The sequence below is a fragment of the Sesamum indicum genome, linkage group LG13 (assembly GCF_026168435.1).
Source record: "Sesamum indicum cultivar Baizhima isolate 11 linkage group LG13, ASM2616843v1, whole genome shotgun sequence".
Lineage (NCBI taxonomy): Eukaryota > Viridiplantae > Streptophyta > Magnoliopsida > Lamiales > Pedaliaceae > Sesamum > Sesamum indicum.
The window spans coordinates 570,636-590,578 of record NC_142669.1 but is presented as its reverse complement, the minus strand read 5'-3'; the positions used below and the strand labels follow the sequence as shown (position 1 = coordinate 590,578).

At 35.8% G+C, this 19,943-nt stretch overlaps 2 protein-coding genes across 6 annotated transcripts; both read right to left on the bottom strand.

Moving 5' to 3' along the window:
• Positions 1 to 10,990, bottom strand: LOC105162627 (NEDD8-activating enzyme E1 regulatory subunit AXR1). Of its 3 annotated transcripts, XM_011080704.3 has the most exons (15): positions 10,831 to 10,990; positions 10,537 to 10,709; positions 10,270 to 10,433; positions 8,743 to 8,853; positions 8,483 to 8,562; positions 8,204 to 8,354; positions 8,010 to 8,103; positions 7,675 to 7,763; positions 5,644 to 5,717; positions 5,389 to 5,551; positions 4,982 to 5,067; positions 1,676 to 1,759; positions 1,413 to 1,593; positions 448 to 551; positions 1 to 364 (listed from the first exon to the last, which is right to left on the bottom strand). In XM_011080704.3, the coding sequence occupies exons 1-14, from the start codon at positions 10,866 to 10,868 to the stop codon at positions 468 to 470; spliced, it is 1,572 nt and encodes a 523-aa protein (XP_011079006.2). In that variant the 5' UTR covers positions 10,869 to 10,990; the 3' UTR covers positions 1 to 364; positions 448 to 467. The 3 variants fall into 3 exon arrangements, with proteins under 3 accessions (XP_011079006.2, XP_088733326.1, XP_088733327.1); XM_088877200.1 differs by lacking the exons at positions 1 to 364; positions 448 to 551; positions 1,413 to 1,593; positions 1,676 to 1,759 and having other exon boundaries at positions 4,978 to 5,067; XM_088877201.1 differs by lacking the exons at positions 1 to 364; positions 448 to 551; positions 1,413 to 1,593; positions 1,676 to 1,759; positions 4,982 to 5,067 and having other exon boundaries at positions 5,422 to 5,561.
• Positions 10,991 to 12,464: 1,474 nt separating this feature from the next.
• LOC105162625 (uncharacterized) lies at positions 12,465 to 19,168 on the bottom strand. 3 transcript variants are annotated; one of them, XR_016063736.1, is made up of 4 exons: positions 18,766 to 19,166; positions 15,173 to 16,932; positions 13,248 to 13,488; positions 12,465 to 12,778 (listed from the first exon to the last, which is right to left on the bottom strand). XR_016063736.1 is itself a non-coding variant. In XM_088877208.1 (3 exons), the coding sequence occupies exons 1-3, from the start codon at positions 19,081 to 19,083 to the stop codon at positions 13,299 to 13,301; spliced, it is 2,256 nt and encodes a 751-aa protein (XP_088733334.1). In that variant the 5' UTR covers positions 19,084 to 19,168; the 3' UTR covers positions 13,076 to 13,298. The 3 variants fall into 3 exon arrangements, 2 of the variants coding, with proteins under 2 accessions (XP_088733334.1, XP_011079005.2); XM_088877208.1 differs by lacking the exon at positions 12,465 to 12,778 and having other exon boundaries at positions 13,076 to 13,476; positions 18,766 to 19,168; XM_011080703.3 differs by lacking the exon at positions 12,465 to 12,778 and having other exon boundaries at positions 13,076 to 13,488; positions 18,766 to 19,165.
• Positions 19,169 to 19,943: the final 775 nt, after the last annotated feature.

Below are 19,943 nucleotides of genomic sequence, written 5' to 3'. Positions count from 1 at the left end.
TACTCAAAAGTCAATTCAAACTCTTCAACGCACAAAATGGGAGAAGATTAGAGAAAGATCGATGATCAGTATCACTCTGGCCATAATTAGCGTGCATCATCATCTATCCATTCTTCAAACCAATAGGAAAATTTTCTTTCCCAATGTAGACAAGCTATCATGAGCATATCTCACTGCGTTCACAGACAGTCAAATTACGTATTTTTCTTACCTGTGTTGAATGTCATTTCATAGCTAATGAACATTCGTACAGAAGCTACTATTCTAATCAAGATGAACGATTTCTTCTGCATGCTCTGTCAGTATAGGATCCAAGATTTCTCCAAAACCAGTTTATGAGCTCCATCATAAAGAACACTGCAATCTACATGCAGCCCACGAGTATTATCAGTGCCTGAAGGTGAATGAAACAAGTTCCTGAGACTAGAGGAAGCACATATAACGTACCATGTTGCTTTCTTTGTATCCTAAAATAACAACAACTGCGACTTATGATCGATGCCGCTGAATATAAAAGTCCCACTCATTGGAACAAATTGTCTTGTGATGAGCTGCAGTTCAAAGTAACACCACGAATCGCAGTTACAAACAGATACGCAAGCACTTAAATTTAATCGTACTGGAAGAGGATGGTGATTGTGATATTTCCTTTGTAATTGATGCCTAAAGGTGTAGGTTAACTTAAAAAGGTGGGGTATACTTTTGTTGATTGTAGTCAAACATGTATGCTTAGCGTCTTCCGAAAGGTATAGCGTTTAGTTCCTGTTGTATAAGTTCATATTAAACGCCTCAAATTTGAAAATTCATCTCCCCGCTTTGACATGAAAGAGGTGAATAACTCTTTGGATTAATTCAAGCAACCATCTGCTGAACTTAATGTAATTATTGACTTTAATCCCCACCCCCACCCCCTGCTCTTGAAATTGCAAAAACATCCCTTACAAAGGTTTCTATGTTAAAGAAAATCTTACATCACCTTCTTTATGGGATTAGAATCATTAGATACAAAAAATTATACCATGTTTTTTAAAGTAAAATATTAACTTCTCAACAAATTTTAAAATATTATCTCTTGAACATTAAAGGGGAAATATTGTAAATGTTATAAACGTGAAGTAGAGACTTTTGTAATTTCAAATGGGTCAATAATATAGGTAGTAACTATTTTAACCGCCGCGGAAGCATTGGAATTATACCCAACTCTTTTGTTCTAAATTTTTGTCCCGGTAAGAATTAATTTCCAGGCTACCCAAATTGCAAGCTTAAACTTAGAATAGATGCTACCAGCCTCTTACTCATGCTACAATCTCGGAAAGTGACAATACCTTGTTTAAAGATCTTTTTATTAAAGAGGCTCAGCTACTCTTGTTATGACTAAACAATATATTTCAAGATTAGAATGAAAAACCAACCTTAATCACCTCCTGTGACGCAATTCCACCAATGATGGCAGCCACAGCATGAAGTTCTGCAGCACCATAACGACACATCTCATTTATAAGGTCTTCTGTTAAGTTTGATCCGTTGCATCCCAAATCAGCAAGTAGTGAGACAGCTGTTGTTTTCAGTCTTGATATCTCCTCATCCATCTCACTGTGGAATATGAATCACAGTTAGTCAGCAGGATAACTGTGTAGTGGAATGATTAGATGGCCACAATAGCTTAAAGTTCTACCCATCAAATTGCCCTGGAAAGCTATTGTAGTTTGCAGCAAAACGATCTACAGCTCGTAGAAGAATGTAAAATCCCACAGCAGTACTGCAGCATAAAATCGAAATGCCATCAGTTAGTGAACTTAATGCAATAAACCCACTTATGACACAAAAGGTCAAGATATTCAAGCAAACAACAGAGTTCCTACAGTCAATATAAATGTTCAAACCCTCTTGGTCCCAGAAAGGAAATAATCCCCACATGGGCAGGGATCCTAGCAGTAGAGAAGAAAAGGTTAAGAAGCTGAAATGACTTTCTCCAAAATTTTCACTTCTTCCTTTCATTCTTCCAGTCACTCAAAGGCTCTTGTCAAATGCTTTGACAATCCTAAGAGAAAATCTCTCATTTAAAGCATAGCGGCCCATTCAGCAGATCCGACAATGAGTTTTGCTTCTGTGTCCTCAAAATTTCAACTTCTCAGTCAGTTAAACAGTGAGAAGTTTCCTTCCAATGCATCACCCACGCTCTATGATCACCACCATATCAAAAGCCCAAGAGACATTTCCGGAATCCCCTTAACAATTTTAGTTCCTCAAGTGACCTCATAAGCATAGTTGTTAAAGGTGCATGGTGCATCATGCCTCAAAGGTGCCGCGGAGCCGCTAAATTATATATTCATACATGATACATCAATATCTTTTAACATCAATAATGCACAAACAATTTAACATAAACACAAAATTATGTTAACCTTTATAAAAATGGCACTGAGCTTGCTCCACGCACCATGGGGCGCCTTATCTAACTATGCACACAAGCAGTACTACTTTCACTGTCGTACAAAAATGGTTTGCCTCGTACTAATTCGTTATAAGTTAAAAGGCATTGGATTGGAGGGAACTTGATCAGTTACTGTTAAACAACAAGTAGCTTCCCTCTTTTTCTACATAAATTCTCCCATTTTACGTTCACACAAATAGTGTATAGCACACACTTTGGGAATTAAAGAGAATCATGAGTGATACAGTCCAAGCTCATCTGGATCACGCAGAGACTATTGATTGATATGGGTGCCCAAATTATGGGGTAATGCGCTTCTCAGTTTTTCTTCAAACTCTGAGCACCTATTTTCTCTCTTTATTTTCTCATGTTCTTCCTCTATCACTACCACCTACCATTAATTTTCATCACCCTCTTCCCAGCCTTTGTTTCAGTATCTTCTTTCCACCATGTCTGGTTGGAGCACCACCACCTTCTAATTTACCAAGATATTAACAGCCTATATAAGAGTAGAACGAAAGTGATTTGAAAAATAAAGAGCTCCCAATAGTAGCACTTTGGTCCACATCTGGGTCACAAGTCTGACTGCTGGCCACCATCGAAATTTATAATCTAGGGTGTAAAACCCATTCTTTTGATATACAGATTTTGGGTATATGCAACCTAGTTTTGTTCATATTTCAAGTTGAGGGTCTTGGATTATTGGAAATAAGTTGGAAAAATCCTTGGGAATGAAGAGGAGTAAAATGGGAAATTTTGGGAATGAGCATATGGCTCAAGTCACATGTGAGGTAATCATAGTATTTAGAGATGACTACAGTAAGACCCCGTGCAAAATGGTCAAGACACAGAAACCACCAATTTCTGAATAATTGCAATTACATCCCTTGTCATTAATTTGCAATAAAAAAATTGGCCAAAAGTACCAAATGTCATTCTTGGTTCTCCGTTAAACAAGTCAAGTAAAAATTACCAAAAAACTAAAATATCGTGTGGACAAAAGTATACCTTAAATTTCAAATTTTTAAAATCCCTCTGTTTTTCTCTTCTCTCTCACATCTCTCTCTCTCTATCTTTTGTAGATACTCACACACACACACACACACTCTTGTATATATAAATACTTAGACCAGACACACAAATATACATACACAACATCATCCCCAAATGGACATGCATACATATCTATTCACACATGGTTAAATGCACACAAAATCACATATATATATAGATGCATGCAACCAGAGAATTCTGGTTTAGGTGTTGGCTACCAGGGGCTGGGAAGGTTGGAGTTAGGGTACAACTGGTGGTGGAGAGAGGTGGGTGAGGGGAGCTGGGAAGGAGAATATGGGGTTTGGGGAAAAGGGGTTGATGTATGCTCAAGAAGAGGGGGGGTGGGGTAAGACTAAAAGGGGCAGAAACAAACAAATTAAATGGAAATTTATTTTAACAGGTATCAATTATTCATTATTTCATTCATTCGAAATAATTAATCAATAGTTGAAATAATCACTTTGAATTGTTTGGTTAGGGGAAAAAGAGTTATATTAAATTATCAATTACCCGATTGGTCAAAAATTAATCATTTGGTTATAAGCGACTTGATTAGTTAAAATGAAAATATATATCACTTTCATCTGTTAAGAGTTAATGACTAATTGAACTAATTAGTTAAGTACTTATGCAGTTATTTGATTATCATTTATATGATTGGAGTAAATTGTTACTAACATTTATTATATTTTCATGAAATTAATAACTAAGAGAAAGATACTAAAATAAATTTATCAAATTAAAAGTAAAACAAACAAAACATATTTCTACCGACAAAAACACATTCCACTAATCTGAAAATCAGAAATCAGGAGAACCCTAGCACGATTTATGCCCACAACCTCTGTTCTAGTAAACTTTTGTACTGTTTCTCAAAGTTTGATTTCTTGAAAGAGTGGTACAGACTCCAAGTTACATGCACTTGATTTAGGGCCAGCTTTTAAATAACTGGTTATAGAAGAACTGATTTTCATCTAGTTGATTCTGATGGTAATTGATTCTGTAAAAGTTTATTTGAAATAATTGATTAAATAAACCAGAGTTAGCCAACAGCTTCAAATTTTAACTTTCAAAACCCATATTATAGTGTTTGAACAAACCAAAAACAATTACACTTTACGTTGCCAAACAACTTCAAGATGACAATTGACAGAGTGATCTTGAATTGAAGTTGCCAAACACCATTATGACTTGCAACTATAATTAAATTCCAAAAGTTGTTTTGAGTGTTTCAGTCACTAGGTCAAACTCTCACCTAATGAGCAATTCCAGCTTTTGGAACTTACTGTAAGGCATTCCAAGTACTAAAACCACGTCTTCACACAATTGGTTAACTAATTCAAGCAGCGCAGCTTCAGCAAACAATATTCACATGCCTTTTTGATTTTAATTATCCTTCTCATAACTTTGGAACCCCTAACTCGCATAGTGAAAAACCAAAATGATATCTCCACATGAAATTCTTGAATGTTGACAGCATAAGAGAAAAACTACCTGTAGTCTTCATCGGTCAGATACTTTTGTAACTCCAATTGAACTGGTGAATTGTACTCATCCTCCATCAAGCTATATCTACATACCTAAGACATTTTAAAGGGATAGAAACCAAAGAGAGATACACTTGTCATGAACTTCGATAAAGATAATTGATTTTGGATGCCATTTTTAATAAATAAAAATTTCTTTACAAAAATTTCATTACTTGGGATTTTACAAAAAATAAGCCAAAATAATATGTTAACCTTTTAAATAGGATAAAAGACACAGGACATTTGAAATGCAATAAACTGTAAAATTTACAGAATGGGCAGCCCACATGCAGAATTGATCATGTAGAAACCTGTTATGTGATTTAAACCTGGGAGAAGCAAAGAGAAGAAGACAAATATTTTGAGCATAACCTTGAGCTTCCGTGCATTTCTGCAAAAGGTTTTTATGGTTGCCTTTGATATGCTATCTGGATCTCTACCTATTTTTTTTAAGATTTTCCTAACACGCTGCTCCATAACAAGAAAATCAGCCTCAGCCTTAGCCTGGTAGATCTTTTGCAGGTTTACATATAACCTACAGCAGGCTCAAGAAACAATACAGATGTTGGCATAAGTCTCCTTGAAACACAAAAGGGCAAACTGAGACACAAAGAACTAGTCCCTCACTCAGTAGAAGATGTCATGTCCGGGATTGATCCCTCCAAAGGTGCCTCTCCACCACCTTCATTAGCTATAAATTCCTGAAGTGTGTGGAAAGAAAATGCAAAAGAATGAAAAATCAGATAACATGTAATGATTGATAACTATCTAGCCTCGGACATCAACTCGAGGCATACAGAAAACTTGTGCAAGAAGGAAAGGCACTCTCGACGCCTGCCCTGGGCCCCTTTGTATTAGTTGGGGGGGGGGGGGGGGGGTAGCATTTAACCGCTTGGGCGCACCGTGTGCAAAATGGCATGGAGCAACTGCCTTGAAGTTTGTCATGCACCTTAGCTTGTGTAAAAGCCTAGTATTCAAACCAAAAGTTTTCCTATTTCTTGGATTGGATTTGATCCATTTTAGAGAACATATGGCTGAAATGCAATTTGGTTCACATGCTCTTCTAACTAAAGATTTTGGCCTACAATTCATTGAGGCTAATAAATGAAAGAGTCTGATTGTAAAATAAATTCTTGAACAAAATCAAGAACCAAAAGACATTAAGAACCTCGTCGTCCCACACCTCAAGACATTCTGCATAAATTCAGCTTTTTTATTATAAAGAATATACCATTTTTTTCTAAAGGTTTGTTATTATTCACAATTTTATACTCATCTTCTGTTCTCAAAAATAAGAATAATGAGAAAGCTTAAACCTCCTTTTCTTTTTGTTCTTCCTTGTTTTTGTCTTCAAAATTCAGTATATGAATTTCTTCCATAATCTTTTATGCTAATTATCACAACTTTTAACATCATTTCGAAATTCTAAAAATATCAAAAATTCCATGAGGCATTAGGTCCATGCATCAAGATCCTGCCTCCAGGAACACGCAATTTATTGCTCCGTGCCTTCTCCTTTAAAACATTGGAGGTAGCAATCTCAAGCAGTCAATAATCAAGTGGAAAATTCAACTTTTGCAATCTAATGAACTGCTGAGAAACATGCAGTCATGATAGTTGGAAGAAATAGCAATACGGATCCACATTAATCTAGACAATATTCACCCATGCTATTCCCTTTCACTTAAGTGACGAAAAACAAGCCAATGTCCAAATTTATATGACCAGTATTCGCCTGGCCAACCACCACACAGTGAAAAAGGTAATTATCACTTCAAGAGGAAATGTAAGCGGCATGAACTGGAAAATGCAAGCAGTAGAGTTTTGATATAGATCAAGTGTTAACATGAACTAGATTCTATAGTCCACAATTGTAAGGGGTGCATGGCCCTTCAACATACAAAAACTTTACATGCAACATTCTTCTGGTGGGCCGTGCAACCTACAAAACCCTAAATTGCATAGCATGCTCCTGGGCCTAATATAATCATGTACAAACAGGGCCTAGTGTATCTTGGGCTGTTTGGTTGGGAAAGATGTTCACTAGAGTAAGAACTCATACTAAGCTCATAAGTTCTGCTAGAAATATAAAGCTTTAATGAAAACTACAGTCCATAAACTTTCAAAACAAGAATCAAAATCCATTCAAAATCTTAAGCTTTTGATCTATTGGTCCTAAAGTTCTGATTTGATGCCAATAGGCCAAATCACAATACTGTCCAACTTTAACCATCCTAAGCTTGGCAAACTTATGCTACCCCAAACATTTGGGGATCTTTTCACTCAATTAAAAGTTGAGAAGAAAAAGAGAACGAAATGCAGCAAATGAATTTTAGTTCCATGAATCACTAATGCTTCCCCCAAATATTTAGCGATTACTAGATTGGAAGTTGAGCAGAAAAGAAAATGAAAGGTGGTGAATGAATTTTACTTTTATGTAAGAACCAGTGAACTAACTCTTACTAAAATTCAGGAGATAATGAGTTGATACTGACACATAACATAAATGTAACAGTGTCTTTCTAATTCAAAGATTAATTGTTTCATTGCCATAAGAAACACAATAGGACTATGACTATCAAAAAAGTTTGAACATTAAGAGTACAGTTCAAGCGATGAGTTCAACCAACTGTTACATTTATATGTCAACATATTTACCTTAAGAGCTGCCACCAACACCCAAAAATCCGATGAAAGGGAATTAACTTCAGCACAGCTATCATTAATTATCTGCTGTAAGCTTGGACCTAGTATGATAAAGAGGGAGATGTTCAGCACAACTCAAGTGATTATATTTGTTACTTTAGAAAGATATAATCGAGTAGTTTATCAATATATATGTCACAACTGTTCCTAGTTATGTGAGAAAAAGGTTGATATTCTAGAGCCAAACTTATTCATTAATTATCTATCAAAAATTATGAAACTCAGTGTTAACAAAGATTGACTAAGCTTTTCCTTCAAGTAGGAGTTTGAGGACATTGATAACTTACTAATTCCTTGAGCGGCAAAGACTTTGAATGAAGCTTCCATGGCTTCCTTATAATTTTCTTCATCAGATGCAATCATCTTGGCCTTGATTAAATCCTAAGACATCCAACCAGAATGCAGGGACCGCCGTCAAAAGACAACAGAAAGAGAATAATGCTAAACAATAAGGTATAATGGCAAAAAGCTTATCATGCACCTTAAATTCTTTTTTCTCTTCCCTTGTTGATGGAAGAACTCCACCATGATTTCTTGCCCACTCCTCTGCCAACTTAATAAGAATGATGACATAAGGAGTGTGCTTATGAACGATAGGATCAGCTGTATCCAGATCAAATGTTTCTGCAAACCTGTTGGTGAAAAATATTCAGTTGCTAGCTTTTAGGGGAATATATGATGCAGTTCACAAAATGTAAGAAGTATACTGTAAGTCATAACAGACATAGATATAAACTATACAGTAAAATAGACGATAAACCTTTTTAGCTCCGGCCATGGATTATTTAATCGAAGATCATCCAGAAAATGGTCAGGTTTTGATTCAATCACTGCATGTTCCTGCAGGAAAAGTCAGATTACTGTCCTTACCCACAAAAATGTGAAGTTCTCATTCTTCAGTATGTATATATAAAGAATTACTTTTACTATAACAAAATTTTCTTTTCCTGGAGCTATTCCGTATCAAATACTGTTCTAGTCAAGACAGAACGAAGGAACAATGGCATGTCCTGAAATTACCTTCACGCTGATCCGAACAAAACCAGTGAGGCCATAAGAACGTGCAAATATCAACATGACATTAGCATCACGGCAGATCTTATCCAGTTTCATCATTTTGTCTTCCACAAGCTGAAGAAGAAAACAAGGCATGACTTTAACTAGAAAACTTATCATCCACAGATCATAACACAAAATCATGCAGAAAGGCAAACGATGGGTAATAATATGCTATATGGATAATGAACTTCACATAATAAAAGAGATGTTTTCTTATGGCAGGGGAGACAATTTTTTTTATCTATCACCTTGTTCTCAAAAGATGATATCGTTCAAGTTCATAAAATTTCATATTTAGCAAACCAAAATGCCAAAACAATGGCAATTGGGAAAAATTAACCCATGGACATCGAGTGAAGAGGATCAGTATCAAAGCACCATGAATGGATTTATCTTTTGTGCCTTCTCTACCTTCAGATTAAATTGAATCCACACACTAATAATTAGTTTGAAGTTTTTGAGACTGTTTATTGTCTTTTTAGACTGTTTAGAACTTTCTTCCTTCTCCAAATAAACTGTTCTCGAGGAATATGAAAGACAAATGTTCGAAAAGTCCAGGCTCTCAAATTCAAGTGTTGAATAAGCTACACAGGAAAATTCAAAAGCATTCAAAACTGAACAACCGGTAACTCTTTATCCATCCTATCATGCATAATAAAGATGGTCAAATATAGAGATTAAAGGCATTCAGAAATTTAAGCCAAAAGACCTAATTCCTGCAAGCTTAAAAGCAGGCAAGACAATATTTTTTCCATCAACCTAATGTTGCATTTAACTAACTGCCACTAAACTATTGTTCAAAGTCTTCAGTTCAGAAGCTTTTGGAAAGCTTGTACAGAGGCTCTCATATGCATACTCGACTGACTTGACTTAACAACAAGCAGTAGTTGAACCATATGGCTTATTTCAGAATCAACTTTCCATAAACTAACCTCTGGAAGATTCTTACTATCTCCTGAACCATATCAATAAGACACTTAACTCTAAGGTGCACTCCTCTTGTCACCTAACAAGTATCAGTAAAGTTCGTATTTGGATAAGTTCGTAAAGGTTCGAGCTTACTTGAGCTAGACCAAAGAAGCAAGATGCCATAGTCCGAGATCTTATAAGTCAAATCCAGATCATTACAAGGTCTAGTCCTTGCCGTATAAAGTCAAATAATCTGGCAAATATTGATTATAAATCATAATTCCCTGCCTCCCAAAAGATCTTCACATGGTGAATCTTTTCTTCAAGTAGACCTTCTCTTAAACTACAGGTGTGCAATCTAACTTCATCTAGAAAATTGCTAGTGAAAATAAGTAACTATTAACTCCATGCCAATTCTGAGTTAGGGAAATATGGACGAGTCATGCTACCATGAGGTAACACAGTGAAACCCCACACTATATTGATTCAATATCCACTTAAAGCCCAGCAAAAATTCCAATTGGAAGTGAATAAAAAATCAATTGGAAGTGAATAACAATGCAAAGACATGCATCAAACCTGTGTAGCAACAACCAAAGTGAACTGCGCAAAGAATGATGGGTTGGACTCAATTAATGCCTCCGGATACTCCTCAATAAACTTCGCCTTGACTGCATCATTCAACTCCTGTAGAAATGCACAAACAGTTTTCGCCTTCGATTGCCCAACGCTCGATTCATCCACTACATATCAAAGTAATAGGATCAAAACATAACCCCTTAACATAAAAGACAAAAACATGCAAATACAGTGACCAACATTCAGGAAGAACAAACATAATTATACCCATGAAATTATTCCCTAGGTCCCCAAGCTCAACCTTAGAGCCATCAACAACAGTAATACTTCCAACCCCACCAAGAACTAGATTTTTCAAGGTTTCGGAGCCCGTGGGCCCGCAGTTCAACAAGCATATGCTTGATTTCTCGAGAGCTGTCTGCCCTTGCTCACCCCATATTCTGCAAAAACCAATTTTCAAGCACAAACGAAATTGTGACTGATATTATGCAGGGTGGAAATCGAGAATACTGGAAATGCAGGGGAGGGAAATGGAAACAGGGAAAAATCCACTGCAACTACCTGAGCTGACGATCGTACTTGGTTTTGGGTTCCGCCATTGGAGATTTTTGCTTGCTTGGTTGATACGCAGAAGAGTGTAAGAATCTGAGAGAGGGAAAAGAAAGAAGAGAGGGTTTAAGGGACTGTTTGGATTTCAAATAATTGAGCTTCACAAATTCAAGTATGTAGAATTCGTGTTATTAGTAAAAATTCATTTTATGGCAATTCTGTTCTTAATTTTCCTTGACATGTTTGCTGATTTAATTTTTAAAAAAAAAATATTTTTTTTTCTGATTTATAATTATTAAAAAAATTTAATATAGGAGATAAGAATTTTGTAGTTGTAATTTAAGATAGAAATGTTATGAAAAAAAGTGAAAATATTTTTTTTAAAATACTCCCAGTTGGATCTGAGATGACTTTATATAATAAATAAAATTGATGTAATATGTAAATAATATATGATATAAAATAAAATAATCGTAATGCCTTTCTTAAGAAGAGAAAGTAAAGTAAAAGAAGAATTCACTAACAACAGATCAAATAATAAATTTTGAATGATTTTGATGGGTGTGGGGAAGGAATATCAAAAACATCGGCGACAGATAACATTTTTGAAAATGAACATCATAGTGGCATAAATCTTGTGGCATCAATGTTGCTAATGGATACAACTCTTAGAGTGTGATTGATACATAAAAATAGAATGAGAATGGTGCAATCAGAATTCTTATACTTTTAATAAAGGATTCGTTATTTCCTCAGTCAACATGGTATTAGTTATTTCTAACATGTATTGAATGAAAGTTCTCTCCCTCTCTCTCTCTCTCTTGTATTAATTTAATATTTAATTTTAATTGTTATAAAATTTGAGTATTTTTTGTATTTTTTATTAAGAAATAATTATGTATGCATGATAAAGAAAAAATAATATTACTTTGATATTTAATTATTTTACTAACTCAAAAAAATTCTTTCTGAATACTGAATAAATAATGATAGATGCATTGATTAAATACATTAGCCCATCTGATTGTTCGAATCATTTTTTTTAATTTTGGCAGAGAAATATTATCTATATGTTTAATGAATCAATATATTATTTATTACGTAAATAAATAATTTATATATATTTTTCCAACAACATATCAGATGATTTATAAATTGCTTATAACCTTAAATAATTTTTGAAAATACTATTTTTATATAATTGAATTCAATATATTCAAGAAAATATGAATAAATATTTTTGTAAAAAATTATTAAATAACAAATTTTTCATAACAATAATTTAATTTCATTACTAAACATTATTTTTTCAAATTATTAATTATATTAATGAAATTAACTAAGAACCAAGGAATGATAATTATATTACTTTTTAATTTATTACATATACCAATCATATGAATGTTATTCAAATCCAATTTTTTATTCATCTGTACTCTATTCCTACTTAATTCAGTTCCTACGTACCAATCAATCAAGTAAACTAACAATCAATCTTCTTGAAATGTGAAAGGATAACGTTGTTATACAATTATGACATTAAAAATTATGGTAAATTGAACTTCATAGTTGTTACATGACAAGAACATCGTAAAACATGATAAAAGATTGATACATATTGGCGTTTCATACACAACATTCGCACATCAAATAATCTTTTGGTTGGATTAGTATGATTGTTAGGATCCTTTATAACAAATTGCGAACTTGTACAAAAACATGAACAGAAAGAATAAATTGTGTAAATTACAATAAAAGGCCACACATCAACTATTTATATTAGGACGCTTGTAGAGGAATTTACTCCTTTCTTTTTTTTTTTTTCCTTGGGTTGGGGGTGTGGGGGGGGGGGGGGGGGCGTCGGCCACGAAACCCCAACCTTCGAGAAAGGGATAGCCACCAAACTCAGTGCAAGTTGAATTTGTGGCTGCTGGACCTGGATGCAATGTTGAGGTAACCTCTGCACATCAACAACAATGATCAATATGAAGCTCAACTCAAAACCATAAGAGAATTTGTACACCTACTTGATGTTGCAAAAGCATAATCGGGAAAAATATGGTACAAGATTCAAAATGCTGGGAAGTTTATCCACTTGCTCAAGGTGATCTTCGTGGTTTCCTGCTTCTTTATGTACTTGGTGGTTATAAACATCGTTGGTTTTGGTAGGTCAAATGAGAGGTAAGAGACCTAACTATGAACTGTGAGGTGCTCTCCTTTCATGAAATTACCAGAAAAGAACAGTTCAACAAGATAATGAGCACAAATCTAAGACAATATTACCAAAATATGATAAACTCTGCACCAAAAGACTAGAGCTTCTCAGTACCTGATACTGCATCTACAGAACCATGACATACAGATAAAAACGGTGGTAAAGGAATGGTGGGACTTGATGAAAAAAATGTCCCGGAACTTAAAAGGCATACCAAGACAAGTACAATAGAAGCAACAAACACGCTTAGATTTAACACAGCTTCTCAATCCTTGGGGCTTGGAGGCGACTTGGGGGCCTCTGAACCTGAGGGGATGGAGAGATTGGTCTCGAGCATGAAAGAAAGATCATGCGTCTGTGAAATCAGCATCTTGACATCATCGTCGAGGGATTTTCCAGCAGCATCTCCGTTATTTGCACCTTGTCCAGATTCATAAGAAGGGCTGCTAGCATCACTTGAAAAACAGTTTCAAACGGAAGTATTAGGAAGTCGGACAACATTGAGGAACGCAAAAGAGCAAAGAAGAGACAGTATGGAACTTTACACTCATCCAGCACAAGAATTGATCCAGAAAGGAATATGAAGGCAAAAACAGGACAAGTTAAAAGAGGAGAACTTTGTCAGCTAAAATTTGCGAGTTTTTGTCCATGTTGCAGATAAACCAATGATTGCACACGCATGCACACAGTTTTGGGTAGCATAAGAAGCTAAACTTAAGGGGGTCAAACCATACCAACCGAATTCCCAGTCTCACCCATTTACGGAAATTCTATGTCGTAAACTGCTGCACCAGAATTAGAGAGGAAACTCATATCTTGGCAGGTCATACAAAAAGAAATTCAACACTTCATACCTCCATCAGAGTAATTATTAATCAGAAAGTTTACTCGGAACTTTTTCTAACAAACTGCAGAAAACATGCTAATTTCCGGCGAATTATGCTTGAGAACTTTTGTTCTCTATATCTAACATTCCAAGAGGGGGTGGACCAGGTTCACAAATTCAAGGTTTCAATTTCTGGTTTGGATACCAAGAGTTCTGGTAACTTTTTGCTATGCAAATTAAATAAAATATCATTCAGACTTAATGAAAGCTAATCAGTTGGATTTCAAGTAGAACAGTTTGCTTTTTAAGTATTTTGTTCCTCCTCCTGAGCCCCCAATACAGTTGAATAGCTAATATATAAATACCTTGATCAAGAAGATCAGACATCATCAGAGTATGAGAAAAAGATTTAACAATAGATGTTAAGAGGCATAACAATGCAAATGATTACTCCCAGACCGGACCTACTGTGGCAGACTAGGAAGGACCATTCAATGATAACACGATATACTTTCAATCAGTGGCTTGATCTAAGAACAATGAGGTGACCCCAAAGAGCGATCAACTGCTTTACTTCCATAAGAGGATTAGTTTAGCTAACAAATTAATCCAAATAACCGAGACACATTGCATCATCTAGTGCATCAAATAGACACAAGTAGGTTATAAGAAAGAAGTTTCATAAACTTATATTTCAAACATAAGTAAAGAAGTAGAGTGGTTGAGTTTGACAACGAGTTCTAACAACAGAATTGAACACCTTGGTATGAAACCCGTATCTGGAAAACCCTATTCATGAAGCTGTAGTTCTGAATTCATAGACAGCAGGGCACCAGGTATAAGTAAAAGCAGTTGACAGGTTGATATGGAAGCGGCCAAGAAATGAATAGACTTTTAAGTTTGAGGTATGACGACTGCACAATGTGGATAGAGTGGAGGATAAACACAGTACTATTTGTTTCATGCAGATAAACATTCTGATATCACATAATTGGGTATTATGCGAGCGTTCTGGTGGAATTTAACAAGTTCAAACTCACTCTGAAGTATTTGGACCCGTCATTCAAAGGTTTGCATGCCCCAACTAGATCCAACAGAAGAGAATTGCTACTTGTCAAGAGAAAGAACTCCATATTCGACAGACACACTTTAACAGTCAAAAGCCAGCAAACCAACAGTAAAAATAAGCAAGAATTTCGTATAAACAGAATAAGTACACACCAGCTTGAAGCATGATTTACTTTAACAGTCAAAAGCCAGCAACCAACAGTAAAAATAAGCAAGAATCTCGTATAAGCAGAATAAGTACACACCCGCTTGAAGCATGATTTTCAGGCATAATCATATTGGCTTCTGTAAGAGCATCGGTATCGCTAGTTGAGGTGGGAAAGAGATTTGGTTGAGAAAAGCTACCGAGCTTTCCTTCGTCGAACTTATTGTCCAAGCTGAGTAAATCTATCTCTGAGGACAGATTTGGTTGAGAAAAGCTACCGAGATTTCCTTCATTGAACTGATTGTCCAAGCTGAGTAAATCTATCTCTGAGGACTTTTGGTCGGAAATGGGAACCTGATAATCACTTTGAATGCCAGCACTTTGGGGAGGAACTTGTAAGCTGCTTGAGCCTGTAAAGAAATCATTCCATTTTTCAAATGAATCCTCATTAATTATCTCTTGGTCCTCATTTCTTGTCTTATTTTCTGTCATCTCCATATAATTTGTTTGTGATTGGAAATCTTGAAATAAATCAGCACCAGCAGAAAGATCCTTCGAATATTCTAATGCATGATCATCCTTCAGAGCATCGTTACTGCTGATAGTAGCATCAAAACCACCAGCATAGCGGGAGTCACTGGACTGCAGATTATTCCACATGTCATCTGAATTCCAGTCATCAAATGCTGGAGTAACTGCTGGACTGTCTTTTTGTTTGTCATCATTTATTATCTCTCGGTCCTCATTTCTAATCTTATTTTCTGTCGTCTCTGTATAGTTGGTTTGTGATTGAAAGTCTTGAAATAAATCAGCACCAGTAGAAAGATCCTTCAAATTTTCTAATGCATGATCATCCTTAGGAGCATCCTCACTGCTGATAGTAGCATCAAAACCACCAGAAAAGTGGGAGTCATTGGACCTCAGATTATTCCACAAGTCATCTGAATTCCAGACATCAAATGCTGGAGTAACTGCTGGATTGTCTTTTTGTTTGTCATCATTTATTATCTCCCGGTCCTCATTTCTCATCTTATTTTCCGTCATCTCTGTATAGTTGGTTTGTGATTGGAAGTCTTGAAATAAATCAACACCAGTAGAAAAATCTTTCGAATTTTCTAATGCATGATCATCCTTAGGAGCATCCTTACTGCTGATAGTAGCATCAAAACCACCAGCAAAGCGAGAGTCATTGGACCTCAGATTATTCCACATGTCTTGTGAATTCAAGTCATCAAATGCTGGAGTAACTGCTGGATTGTCTTTTGGGTTTTCATCATTCTGATCTTTTCCAGGTCCAAACACAGAATCGATTTCAGCAGCAAGATCACCCTCCACATCAGTGGAACAGTCAATTGACTGGGAATCCTGGATTTTATTTCCAGAATTGTCTGAGGAACCTGCGAAATTCTTGGATGACTCATAACCACTATGATGATTTACAGAATCAGCAGACTGAAAATCTGCCTCCCACCTCGAGGACATTTCACTAGCCTTGTGTTCGGAAGAGCTATCAGCTGGATCAGATGATTGAAAATTTTGAAACAAATTTTGATGGTCAGGAGCAGCAATATCTTTTCTTCCTGCATTCTCAAACTGGTTGTCCATAAACAGCTGTTCGGCGGGCATATCAGACAGGACATCCCTCTTTGATTTTATAAAGAATTTATGTGGAGCCACTCCAGTTAAACTCAAGGATCCTTTACTCTCTTCAGAAGGCTTGTCTGATAAACTACTCTCTTCCTTCTCTGTTTCAGCTGGCCATTGTACTTTAAAGTTTAAGAAATCAGACAATGGGGTCAAAGTTTTAGGTGAGCTCTGGCCTTGATCTTGCTCACTTTTGTTTGTTCGATTGACCATTTCCTGCAAGGAATGCTGTTATTTCGAATGTAATGGTCATTATAAGACAAAGACACCCACATATTTTTTTCCTTTGTGTTTCTTTGGGGGGCAACTACAGAACCAAAACGAATAGAAACCCTGGCTAGTGGAAAACCAATCCAAGGACAAGGAAATATAATATTGTCCTACTTTGACTGTCTTGATCATGATGAATGATCCTCCTGTGCCTTCCTAGTCCGATGCTACCACTCAAAAGAAATTCATCAATTTACAATTTTTAGATCCTTCAGTTTCTATGAGTAAAAACGTCAAAGAAAAATTCTGCTTTCGGCTTGATCCATTAGAATCTTTAAGCAACTTATTTTTTCTAGGAAACAATCAATGCATGGGGAAGAGAACAAAGCAAGACCGAAGAAAAGAAATATCAATAACAAAAATTTCAAGTTTCCATAAAATGCCTACAATCTTAGCAACACGATCATTTGCTGTACAACCAAAGAACCAAGATGCTTGTTAAGCAGAAATTTTTAACTACTAATATATGAGGTATTTAAATTAAAAAGTATGCCTTGGTTGCAGAATTGATCTCCACCTAGAAAGTATGAAAGGAAAGAGCTTTGGTAATTAGATTACAAGCAACTTATCTGCTCAGGTCCTTCTTATGTCAAGATCACAAGTGATTAATAATCATTATCCTATAAACTTACTCATCATTTTGAACTTATTAGCTTTTGACTATGAATTGCAATTACTGGACGCCTAGAAATATATATATATATATATATATTAAATAAAGGAAACTAATCAAATCAATATGAATATGATCACTACGAATGAATATTTTTGTTTACATTCATCTTTGGAACATTTGGCTAGGAGCATATGCACTTGTATACTCACAGATAGTTTCCTTGGCATTTGAGGCATCACAATTAAATCAAAATGTTATAAATAGGGACTGAGGAAGACTAGCATAATGTGGTGATTCCATGCAAATCTCTACCTGTTTTCTCCATTACCCCCACCCAACCTCACCAAGACCTAACCAGTTGGCCCCTTTACTGGGCCCATGTACATTTCCTCCCACCCCATGGCTCCCAACATCCTCATTGTCAGCTGATCCCCGCTGCCTACACGTACCAGCTCTCATCGCATCAGACCTTCCACCCGTGGCTGCAAACCTCCTTCCATTGCAGCCATCCCCATATAATCCCAAACTAACCGTGCTAGCCCACCAGCTTAACACCTTATCTCACTGCTGTTGCAATCCTGCTCCATCACCCCCTCCATCCCCAAACAGCCTCTTCCCCCACTAGAATCCCATGAGGCCCAACCCCCTGACCTCATTCAAGCATCCACTTTGCCCCCAAAAACACCCCAGACCAAACCCTTCCGATACCCCAAAAACAACCTTGGCCATGAACATTTAAAAATAGAATGGCTTAAACCACCCTTAATGGGGGACCAGTCACCATTTTCAAATGCTCCAACAGTTGAACCCAACCAAAATGACTCTGTATTGTAAATGGGCCATTTGAAATGGATAAAACTCTGATACAAGCAACTCGCTTAAAATAAAAAAGATGTCCTATAGCATGAACCAACAACATAATCCACAACAAGACTGAAACAGTAACCGATAATATCATATCAATCCAAACTCAACGGCAAAGTTCCCATAACTTCACCAGATTATAGCACAACAGGAATTCTAAAACATTTCTACATAAACCCATTAAAATATGCATATGAGCACATCATGAACCCATAAAAAGTACTCTACGCTTAAAGCATTGCACATTGCACAAAAATTAGGCCCGGAAAAGAAAGCAACGAGAGTTATCAAAAGCATACCGATCCATCGAGATGAAGAGAGCGGAGCAACCACTGATACCCAATGGTGGAAGAAAAGGAGATGGGGTCTGGAACGACATCGTAATGGGGCCCACGGCCGCAGTACACACAGATTATAGACTCGGATCCTCTAAGTAGCCCTCCGTTACAGTTCTCGCATCGCAGGTGTGGCGGCGAGGGATCGAAGGCAGCTATCACGGCGGAGAGAGATGGCAGAGCGGGCAGGGTCGGATTGGAGGGGTTGTAATCGGACAGGCCCGCAGCTGTCCGGGTAGAGATCTGGACTTGGCGGATTAGCTCATGCGGGATTCTGGACATCTTTCCTCATCAACTACTCCCACACAGTCACACTGTCAGTGCGTGTTTCTTTCTTCCAGGTTTCTAAACTAAAATCGTTGGAGAATTCTCTTTGCAGTTTGAGCCTTAAGGTTAGAGGAAATCGCATTTTGACCTTTGAACTTTCACTATTTGGTGTCAATGACCAGGATCACAGTGGATCCCGATTCTTGAACTTGGTGTCAGTTTTAAATAAAATTACAGTAAAACCTTTATAAACTAATAAGTTTGGAATCATGAATTTTTATTAATTTAGATAGATATTAATTTATTGATCAATTAATATTTTATTAATTAAAAGATAGATTTTTTAAATTCAGCAAATTTAGTACATATGTATGAAAAATAAATTAATTCATATATGTTTTATTGATTATATTCATGCATCAATCAATTCTTTGTAATTAAATAAATATATTCATGTATAATATCAATTCATTGTATACAATTAACTATTATATTTATAGACATATGTATCAATTCATTGAAATTACTTAAATATACATATTTACATTAATTCGTTGCACTTAAAATTATTCTAGCCAATTAAATATATTGATGCATGATGAATGAAACATATACTGTATAAATCTCAATATGAAAATAAAATAATTCATAACACCCAACCATGTCTTCTCATTTAAAAGGCATCGCAAAATCATCCATGAATGATCAAATGCGTAAAGCATTACAAACTTCATATTTTAGCAAATTACCACAATATAATTGTAATATTTATGAATTATTAATTTAGAGTTTTAATGTGACCTAATATTTATAAAAGAATTTTTCAAAAAATTATTATCTTATTATCTTATCGAATTTGATGATTTTTTACAAAG